General features: G+C 57.4%; 3 protein-coding genes across 3 annotated transcripts; all 3 read left to right on the plus strand.

The window, feature by feature from the left end:
• The first annotated feature begins 2,300 nt into the window (after positions 1-2,300).
• Positions 2,301-4,007, plus strand: LOC104564847 (sulfotransferase 1 family member D1-like). Its single transcript, XM_010211485.2, is given in 9 exon segments — positions 2,301-2,493; positions 2,583-2,708; positions 2,800-2,897; positions 2,981-3,035; positions 3,038-3,100; positions 3,229-3,323; positions 3,419-3,596; positions 3,696-3,907; positions 3,951-4,007. Coding segments are annotated over 9 exon segments (1,029 nt in total). The 5' UTR covers positions 2,301-2,348.
• Positions 4,008-6,462: 2,455 nt separating this feature from the next.
• LOC104564846 (sulfotransferase 1B1) lies at positions 6,463-8,015 on the plus strand. Its single transcript, XM_010211483.2, has 7 exons — positions 6,463-6,610; positions 6,804-6,926; positions 7,015-7,112; positions 7,210-7,336; positions 7,416-7,510; positions 7,584-7,764; positions 7,839-8,015. The coding sequence occupies exons 1-7, from the start codon at positions 6,463-6,465 to the stop codon at positions 7,949-7,951; spliced, it is 885 nt and encodes a 294-aa protein (XP_010209785.2). The 3' UTR covers positions 7,952-8,015.
• A 631-nt stretch (positions 8,016-8,646) lies between these two features.
• On the plus strand, positions 8,647-10,179 carry LOC104564854 (sulfotransferase 1B1). Its single transcript, XM_088531585.1, has 7 exons — positions 8,647-8,799; positions 8,997-9,125; positions 9,202-9,299; positions 9,404-9,530; positions 9,634-9,728; positions 9,802-9,982; positions 10,058-10,179. Exons 1-7 carry the CDS (start codon positions 8,652-8,654, stop codon positions 10,168-10,170), a joined length of 891 nt encoding a protein of 296 aa, XP_088387711.1. The 5' UTR covers positions 8,647-8,651; the 3' UTR covers positions 10,171-10,179.
• The last annotated feature ends 298 nt before the right edge of the window (positions 10,180-10,477 follow it).

Genomic DNA, 10,477 nt, shown 5'->3' on the forward strand with positions numbered 1-10,477 from the left:
ATAGCTAACTTCTTATCTACTGTACATAACAATGTGTCATATTGGTGACATGGTGATGTGGTGCCATTTCTTATATATTAAAGAAATATATATGCATATAGTAGGTAACAATGCCTAAGTTATATTATCAGTGGGGTGAAAATAATTGCCTAGAATTTAATATTTAGTAAAATTTGTAAATAGTGTATCATTTTGGTGGCAATTTTTTAATCTTTTGAAGAAGAGTATGGATTAGGAAATGTTTCTTGTCCATTTGATATAAGAAGCGAGGTACAGGACTGCATTAACACATGATTTTTTTTAAAGCGGTTAAGATACTGGAACAAAATGTGCAGAAGTGCTTTTCATAAAATAACTTTGTTCATATCATATTGAACTTTGTGTATCATAGCATAATGGTTATGGCTTTGTAAATACTTACAAACAATAACTTTTAAATGGTGCATTTCCCTTATATATTTTGGATAAGAAAGTTTAGGAAGTACCAAAGAAGCAGGGGAATAGCTTGCCAATATTATGTTGTTGTCTACACGTGTGGGCGTGTGTTGTGTTTCCCCACCTCTAATTTAAAGTTGTTTTCACTACGCTGCCACCAGCAAAGCTGGGAGAGTACTGTTCATGTCTTAATGTTAACTTAAAAAAAATGACACAAAGGCATTAGTTCAACTTGTTCTTGTTACTTAGTAGGCCTAACACTACTGTCCACATTTGACTAGAGTATACGGGCTTCATTTTGTGGTTTGAAGCATCTCACTGCTCACCTGCTGCCTTCCCCTTACAAGGCTTTGCTTCCAGTTGTCCTCAGATCCATTTCAGTGTCAGAGCAGACCGTCAGCCTCCTCTTTTTGTTTAAATGCCGCACATCACAGCCACACAATCTCAGGTAAACGAGTGGGATTGTAGGGTCTGCGTCACAGCCGCGCGCGAACGCCGAGGGATGAGAGGAAAACCGGAGAGCGGGCGCTGGTTTTGTGTGAGCGACAGCGTCGGTGTGGAAGGGCAGCCGCACGCTCAATAAACTGACTGGAGTTACAGCGGGGATGCAAAAGGAAAAGGGGGGCCGTGCCGCCTCACAGGTTCTCATCTTACCCCTCAAGCAGGCGGCCTCGCGCGCTGCTGTACGCCAGCACGAGCAGGGGACGAGACCCCGGCCCCATGTGAGTGGGGATCTCATGGTAACCAGCATGTAGGGTGAAATCTTCCCAGCGGCTTGGGCGGCCTGCGTGGGAAGTGGCCAGCTACGTCCCCTGCGCAGCTTTGGAAAGTGCGTTGGGGCTAAGGCGACTGTTTCTTGGGCGCGAGGCAAGGGCAGAGGGGTGGTCGGATGAGGGTGGGAATCTATTACCGTTTAAATGCTGCTAAAATTTTGATAAACATTCTTGGTACTCCATTGTGACTTTTCCATTGGTCATTCATACTAAATTTATAATAAAAAGGATAAACAGCCCCTATCACTGTTTGCCTCTTGAATTTTTGGAGCGTTACTCACCCTTGTCAGCTGTCGTGGGAAACAGCACAAAGAGCTGCTTCCCTGCCAGGGACAGCTCAATCCTGCTACCTGCTCCCCGTTACTTGTTCGTTGTCCACTTGGGGTTGGGCTGAGGTGCTAAGCAGGAGCTCCAGGTGGCTCTACCAAAAAAAAGCCCATTTATTTCTGTTGTGGGGCCAGCTTTGCTCCTGCCTGCTCTGCTGGCTCCATTTCTGTGGCAAGAGCATAAGATCAGCAAGTGCCCTGGTGCTTCCCAGCCGTGTGTGTGCCCCAGATGCCCTCTGTCTCCAGCTGCTTTCTAGGAATCCCAGATTCTGGATTCCAAGAATCTAGGTTCCTAGATTCCAGGATCTAGGTTTTCCAGGGATCTGGGAAACTCCCTGCCTTTTGGGAAGCTGTAAACACCGCGCTCTCCGTGGTGTTGCAAGCACTCAAACCCCAGTCTGGTTATATAAATAGTGGTAGCCACCAGGTGGGACGGGTGGCCATTGACCGTGGCAACCGGCTCATGAGTTTATGAAGACAATTTAAGACCTAGAGGTAGACACGGGTTCATTAAACATTACCGAAAACGAGCGGGTGGGCGGAGGCTCCTGACAGAGCGGGTGCCATCAATCCAACGACCGTAGGTGCCCTGGTGGGGTTGGCCTGGCACTGGCAGCCGGGGCTGGTGTGATTTCCCCAGCAGGGAGGTGCTGGGCTCTGCACTCCCTTCCCAGCGGGTGCAGGAGGGACACAAGGTGTCTCGGGGCGGGCTTTGCCGGAAGGCGTGTTTTCCCCGGGAACGGCTCCCCAAGCCTCCTCACCTCGTCCCAGCTCTTCTCCGAGCGAGCGTGGTCACAGTGCTCTGAAAGCCGGGATGGGCAGGGAAAATACTGTCCGGGAAGAGCTGGGCATCCTCCATGGGATGCCCATCTACAAGTCATTCATCAAGGTCTGGCCACAAGTGGAGGCTTTCCAAGCCCGGCCTGATGACCTGCTCATCTGCACCTACCCCAAATCGGGTGAGTGGCTGCGGTGGGCATGGGAACTGGGTGGGAGGGTGACAGGCACAGGGTGCTGGCGGCTGTGAATCCCTCCTGTCACGCTGCAGGTGCTACGTAGCTCAGCGAGATCTTGGGCATGATCTACCATGATGGCAACGTGGAGAAATACAAGCGGGATGCCATTTTCAACCGGGTGCCTTTCCTGGAGATGAACATGCCTGGTATGCCAAATGGTGGGTCCTAAGGCGATCTCCATGTCCGGGGATGAGGTCAAGTTGGGGCAGTCCACGCAGTGTTCACTCCATTAACCCCCTTGCCTGCTAGGCATCGAGCTGCTGGCCAAGATACCCTCACCACGCCTGGTGAAGACCCACCTCCCCGTCCAGCTGCTCCCCAACTCCTTCTGGGAGCAGGACTGCAAGGTGGGTGCTGCCGCAGACCAGGGCACCTCATGGGGAGACGTTGGGCTGTGACCCCCTCCCTGATGCATGTTGCTTGCCCCCAGGTGATCTATGTTGCCCGCAACCCCAAGGATGTGGCTGTCTCCTCCTACTACTTTTACCAAAGATGTACCTCAACCCTTGCACAATGGAGGAGTTTCTGCAGAACTTCATGGCTGGGAAAGGTGGGAGCCAAACAGGGACAAATCCTGTCCCCAGGAACCCCCTATGCCCACAAGGTGGTCACAGATTGGCATCCACCAGCCCAGCTAACCCCTAAATATGCCTTCCCTCCCATGTTGGTGGCCCACAGTGGCCTACGGGTCCTGGTACAGGCACGTAAAAGACTGGTGGGAGAAGAGGAAGGAGAAGAGGCTCCTCTATCTCTTCTACGAGGACATGAAGCAGGTGAGGACGAGGAGGGTGGCAGGGCTGGGGAGAAAGGCTGGGGGCACGATGACCCCTGGGAGCTTACATGCCTCCCTGGCCACCCCCCTCCACAGGACCCCCGTTGCGAAGTGCAGATCGCCCGGTTCCTGGGCAAGGAGGTGGCTGAGAGCATGGTGGAGAAGATCATCCACCACACCTCCTTCCAGGAGATGAAGAAAAACCCCGCCGCTAACTACGAGACCCTGCCGGACCGGCTGATGGACCACAGCCTGTCGCCCTTCGTGCGGGAAGGTGGGTGCCCGCGCTGCGAGCCAACCTTCCCACAGCGCTCAGTTGCCGCCGCAGGTTGCCCTGTGGTAACAGCTGCTTGATTTTCTCGGTCTCTATCAGGGATCACCGGGAACTGGAAAAACCACTTCACGGTGGCCCAGAACGAGCGCTTCAACAAGCACTACAAAGAGCAGATGAAGGATTCCGACCTCTGCTTCCGCATGGAGATAGAGAGGACAAGGAAACCACTGGCGGCACCGTTGGACATGGCCTGGGCAGCCTGTGAGCTGCCGCTGCCACACCTCGTGGGCGCCTCTCCACGGAGAGAAGAGGTGGGTTTTCCCCCTGCTGTGGTGCTGGGTGTTTCTGCTCCAGTTTTCAGAGGTGGAGACTGGGTTTTATGCCCCTCACCACACTGAGAACCTATCGTGAGTTTCTATGAGGGCTGTCCCTGCTGGCGAAATCTGGGTCCTGGCCTTGCCATGTCATGGGGTTTTGTGCAATGTTGAGAATCAGCGGTGATTTGTTTTCCCTTCTGGCAATAAAGCGTGATGGTGACGGGGAGGGTGAGCTTTCATCTGCAGCTAAAGGCCGAAGCAACGAGCGGCACTGGCATTGGCAGCTCCCCCACCTGCTGATAAAACCCTGTTCTCGCCTACGTCTGGGCGAAAGGTGTGGTTGTCCTTGTGAGCAGCAGGGCTGTCCTGCTCTGGGCACCCAGCCCCTTCCTTTTTGATTACCCTTGAAGCAGAGGCAAAGAGCAAATAAAGAGCAGCATAAAACTGCACGTTTAATGGCCAAAGGCCCTGTCCTTCGGTCACACTGATGACGTGGATGCCGGGCCTGACCTCAAGCACGAGAAATTGCTAGAGCCCCCGTGGGTTGTTCGGAAACAGAACAAAATTTTCCTACGGCAAAAGTTGCTCTCGGGCACTGCCACCTCACCTGCAAAGCCAAGGGCGGTGCCAGAGGCAGCAGAGCTACCGCAGTCAGTGGAAAAACCCCGAAGCATCCACGAGGTACCAGTGAACTTGCTTGAACCCTGCACCTCCCACACCACCAGTGCTTTTACACCTTGTACAAAGTGGGTCCTAGGTCTCCAGGCAGAGGGAAAAAGTTTCATTGCTACTTCTTGCCTGGGTGAGAGCTGGCAAGCATCCTGCCCCGGGCCTGCAAAGCCGAGTCCTGGCCCCTTGCATGGGCTGTTCCCAAAAAGCCCAGCCCAAGGTTTGCACATGTAGTCACTGCCTAATCCGTCTTCCGTGGGATGCCAACCCTGAGCGCCTCTAGGAACATGTGTCTCAGCAAGCTGCCTCCACAAGCCCCGTTCCCACCGCTGTTGCACGCAAGCTGCTTGCACGCCACAATTACGTGTTTTTTTTTTTCCAAGTGCTGTTGTGCAAGTGGGTGCTAAAAGTGAAGCAGAGGGACCCAAATGCTTGCATTTCCCTTCAGCCTGATGTAAGTCTAAGAAAAAAAGCCACACCAGGAGCTGGGGACAGGCTGTGACATCTGCCTGCTCCTCGATACCGAGGAATGAGCTGGAGAAAATCCGTGAAAAAAACCAGGCACCCGTCTGATTTCTCCTTACCCCAACTAGCAGAGACCCTTCAAAAGAGGAGCAATTTGGGGCAGGCAAGGAGGGGGTGAGCTGTTCTCCATGCCCAGCCTCTACTTTTCCTGCTGCCTGTTTATGCTTTCGCTGATTTTCCTCGAGAAGGGAGATGAGGAGGCTCATTTAATCACTGCCACCTTTAGACCCTTTCTCCAGAGGGACAATATCATTTTGCAGCCCTGCAGTGCCTGAACTTTGGCCCTTTGCGCCGGGGGTGGGTGGGTGGTTTGGCCCCCCATCCCAGCCCTGTCCCGCTCGCAGCCTTTGTGCAGAGCCCCTGCTTCTGGCCAGCGGCTCGCGCCTGGTTTTGGCGAAGTGACGGGGGGTGATGAGTGCTGCACAGCTCGTTACAGGCAACGGGCCGGGAGCCACCAGTTCTTCTTTCCACCCGCGCCCCTCCCTCTGTACCCGCCGGCTCCGGGTTGCTCCAGCTCCCTTCCAGGAGGACGTCCCTGGGCCTCCGGCGTCTTCAGGCGCCTCCCCAAGCCTCCATTTTCTACACAGAGCCGGGGTGTTGAGGGAGGGGGTGGGAATAAATCCTCTTTCCTGCCACTCTGGGGCAAGCTTGTCCCTCCTCGGGGCCGACCTTTTCCCGCCTGCCCCACAGCAGTGAGTCCAGCGGGCGCCAGAGACAGGTAACGGGGTGGCCCCATCTGCGGGGGCGACATGAGCTGGTTACTGATTGACTTCTTGCAAACCTCGAGTGCGGTCACTGGCCCCGGGCAAGGCGGCAAACTTCTCCTTTCGAGCCCCTGGAGCCAAAACCAGAGCCACTGCCTCAGGCGGGTCTGACCCCGCGTCTGGGATGCCCACTCGCCCCTTTTCCATGCTGTGCAGCATTTAAATCCGGCTGCGCTGGACACCTCCCCAGCCTATGCTGCTGCTACTCCGCAGCGCTTCCTTTGCAAGGCAGTAGTTGCAAACTCCATCTTCCGAGAGTGCTGGGCCAACAATCATTGCCAGAAATACAAACGTGCCCCGGGAACGCCCGGCTTTCTGTGCTAACCTGCAGCCACGGTGCCAGCAGAGTTGCTCTGTTTTTCTAAGCCACCTGCAGTGCATTTAAGGCGTTACTATGGGCTGCCCTTTTGCCCGCTCCCTGGTTGTGAAGAAGCTGCAATAGAGGCAATGGGAAAGCAATATAGAGGAGTTGGGGGAAAAGAGGCAGGTGCTTTGGCCAAAGTCCAAGGGCTCCCAGCTGCTTCCCGCTGCTGCTCCAGCTCTGCAAGGAAAGGACTAGTCCCCACAGTGCCCCTTCGCAGCCCCAGTGCGATGGCCTCGACGAACAGCTGGATGCGGCAGCCCTTCCGCATGGTACACGGCATCCCCATGGTCAGCACCTTCGTGCCCGGCTGGGATCAAGTGGACGCCTTCCAGAGCCACCCCGAGGACATCGTGGTGGCCACCTTCCCCAAATCCGGTGAGCTCCCTCACGCTGGGGCACCAGAGAGGGACCCTCCCGGTGGGGCAAGGAACTGAAGCTGCTCCATTGGGATAGGCATGGGGGGGAAATGGAAGGGTGGAGGGATGGACACACCAAAAAAGTGCTGGGAGCCGGGAGGAGGATCTTACGCATGAACTTAGCTGGCCAGAGCTCTGGCCTTTCCTCCCAGGCACTACTTGGATGTGTGAGGTCGTGGACATGATCCTGAAAGGCGGCGACACCGAGAAGTGCAAGGACTTCATCCACAACCGGGTGCCCATGCTAGAGCTCGTTGCCCCTGGGATGTCAGCAGGTAGCAGGGCCAAGGGTGGCATGAGGCCGGTGCGGGGCGCGTGGGGGTGGCTTGCAGCAGGAGCGCGTTGGGGAAACCTCCTTTTCAGGCACGGAGCTGCTGCCCAAGATGGCGTCCCCGCGCATCATCAAGACTCACATCCCAGCTCACATCCTGCCCAAGTCTTTCTGGGAAAACCACTGCAAGGTAACTGGCCACCAGCATGGGGAGCAAAGCAGAGTGTGGAGAGCGACCTACTCTGTGGGGATTTTGCATGGGCCAAGTTGCAAGTACTCTTGCGCAGGTGATCTATTTGGCTCGCAACGCCAAGGATGTGGCTGTCTCCTACTACCACTTTGACCTGATGAACAAGCTGCACCCACACCCTGGCACTTGGGCCGAGTACCTAGAGAAGTTCATGGCAGGCAAAGGTGGGTCTGGGGTGCTCCCTAGCTGCAAAGGTGCTGTTGTGCTCTTCTGTGACACTCCTGATCCTACCCAACCATGCAGTGGCTTATGGCTCCTGGTATGACCATGTGAAGGGCTACTGGGCGCGGAGGAAGGAGCACCCCATCCTCTTCCTCTTCTACGAGGACATGAAGGAGGTAAGGTCCTGGGAGCAGGAGCAGAGGCAGCAGTACAGGGGCTGGAGCTGAGCGTCTGCCTCGTTCTGGACAGGACCCGCAGCGGGAGATTGGGAAGGTCGTGCAGTTCCTGCAGCGGAAGCTGGCACCGGCGGTGCTGGATGCCATTGCCCATCACACCTCCTTCGAGAGCATGCGGGACAACCCCACCACCAACTACACCTCGGTGCCTGCTGACCTCATGGACCACCATGTCTCTCCCTTCATGCGCAAAGGTGAGCGGCCCCTGGCCCCCTCCTACAGCCCCGCTGCCGCTACCGCTGCTCACTCCCGTCTCACCCGGCCCCAGGCATTGCCGGTGACTGGAAGAATCACTTCACGGTGGCGCAGAGCGAGCGCTTCGACGAGGATTATGCCCGGAAGATGGCAGGGACCGACCTGCGCTTTCGCACCGAGCTCTGAGGTGGCGGCCACCACACGCCCCGAAGCCACTGCCAGACCTAGGGACCAAGCCTGAGAGCTGGGCCCGGCCTCTGCTGTACCAGCCAGAGCTGGAGACGGGCCTGCTGAATGAAGTAAAATAAAATAGTGTTTCTAACAGCCTCAGGGGGTGCTTGGTCACGTGCTGGTTCCTGGCTCCCTGCTTGCGCGTGTGTCGAACAACTCTTGGAGGGCACTGGCAGCCCCGGGAGGGTGATGTGCTGCTCAGAGCTCCTTTGAGGAGCATGTGGGCAAGGCCCAGCGTCCCCTCAGTCCCCCATGGCGGGGCTTTGCAGGGTTATTGCACATCCGGCTTGCAGAGAACTTCCGTGCAAGAACACCAGCAGTGAAACCATCTGCTGCGAGCCCGGGAGCCCGGCAGGAAATGTGCCGGCCCCATGGCCTTCCCCCCTTGCTCACTCCTCCCTCGCCAGCATACAGCACAAGCAAACATTTCTCCTCTTGGCCGTCCCTCCCTTTGCAGTGCCCCTCCTTGATAACACCCCTGCAGGCCCCGGGTGCACAGCGTTAGACACTGCCTGCCCAGGCGAGGAGCAGCAGGGACCCAGTGGGCACCCAATGCCTCCCCAGGGCCGGCAGCTGCTGCAGTAACGCTGGGGACCCCCTTCCCAACTGCGAGTGGGAGCAGCGGCAGCAACTGCCCCTTCACAGCCCCGGCACGATGGCCTTGGCGGACAGCTGGCTGCGGCAGCCCTGTCGCCTGGTGCACGACATCCCCATGATCAGCGCCTTTGCCCACAACTGGGAGCGGGTGGACGCCTTCCAGAGCCGTCCCGAGGACATCGTGGTGGCCACCTTCCCCAAATCCGGTGAGCTCCCTGAGACCCGTGGGATGTGGCAGCCCCAGGGTGGTGATGGGTCCCTTGCTTGGAGGCAGCCCTGGGGATGTGTGTGTGGCTAGGACCTGCTCACCCACGAGATGTGGTATGCTCAGGACTGCAAGACAGAGCTGGGCGGGACTGGCAGGTTGGATCCTCCTCTGAAGCCGCCGAGCTGCTTTCCCCAGGTACCACCTGGATCTGTGAGATCGTGGACATGATCCTGCATGGTGGTGACCCTGAGCAGTGCAAGAGGGATGTCATCACCAGGCGGGTGCCCATGCTGGAGTTTGCCGCCCCCGGAAAGTTGCCGTCAGGTAGTGGCAGCAGGGGCTTAGGTGTGTGGGCTCTGGGGCACAGGCTGCCTGGGGATGCAGTGTGGGGCTCCCGCAGGGACAGACCTCCTGGCCAGCAGGCCCTCACCCCGTGTGGTGAAGACCCACTTGCCCGCGCGCGTGCTGCCCCCATCCTTTTGGCTCAACTGTTGCAAGGTAGGTGCTGCCTCTGTCCTGCTGAGTTCTCCTTGCCCGCACAGAGTCTTGCTGCAGGGTGCCTGGGGCATGTCCCTCCTAGCCCCTGCTAACCTCGTCTCCAGGTGATCTATGTCGCCCGCAACGCCAAGGACGTGGCCGTCTCCTTCTACCACTTCTACCTGATGAACAAGCTGCTGCCACATGCCGGCACCTGGGCCGAGTACCTGGAGGAGTTCATGGCAGGCAGAGGTGGGTCTGGGGACATCACTGATCCCATTGCGGGGGTCATTGGCCCCTATCCCACCCTCCATCCCTCACCCTGAGACATCTCCATCTCTGCCCCACCACGCAGTGGTCTATGGTTCCTGGTATGACCATGTGAAGGGCTACTGGGAGCGGAGGAAGGAGCACCCCATCCTCTTCCTCTTCTACGAGGACATGAAGGAGGTAAGGTCCTGGGAGCAGGAGCAGAGGCAGCAGTACAGGGGCTGGAGCTGAGCGTCTGCCTCGTTCTGGACAGGACCCGCAGCGGGAGATTGGGAAGGTCGTGCAGTTCCTGCAGCGGGAGCTGTCGCCGGCGGTGCTGGATGCCATTGCCCATCACACCTCCTTCGAGAGCATGCGGGACAACCCCACCACCAACTACACCTCGGTGCCTGCTGACCTCATGGACCACCATGTCTCCCCCTTCATGCGCAAAGGTGAGCGGCCCCCGGCCCCCTCCTACAGTCCCGCTGGCCGCTACCGCTGCTCACTCTTGCCTCGCCCGGCCCCAGGCATCGCCGGTGACTGGAAGAACCACTTCACGGTGGCCCAGAGCGAGCGCTTCGACGAGGATTATGCCCGGAAGATGGCAGGGACCGACCTGCGCTTTCGCACCGAGCTCTGAGGTGGCGGCCACCACACGCCCCGAAGCCACTGCCAGACCTAGGGATCAAGCCTGAGAGCTGGGCCCGGCCTCTGCTGTACCAGCCAGAGCTGGAGACGGGCCTGCTGAATGAAATAAAATAAAATAGTGTTTCTAACAGCCTCAGGGGGTGCTTGGTCACGTGCTGGTTCCTGGCTCCCTGCTTGCGCGTGTGTCGAACAACTCTTGGAGGGCACTGGCAGCCCCGGGAGGGTGATGTGCTGCTCAGAGCTCCTTTGAGGAGCATGTGGGCAAGGCCCAGCGTCCCCTCAGTCCCCCATGGCAGGGC

Source organism: Tinamus guttatus, unplaced genomic scaffold (assembly GCF_059628265.1).
Source record: "Tinamus guttatus ecotype Peru unplaced genomic scaffold, ASM5962826v1 Tinamus_guttatus_pri_ptg000423l, whole genome shotgun sequence".
Classification (NCBI taxonomy): Eukaryota; Metazoa; Chordata; class Aves; order Tinamiformes; family Tinamidae; genus Tinamus; species Tinamus guttatus.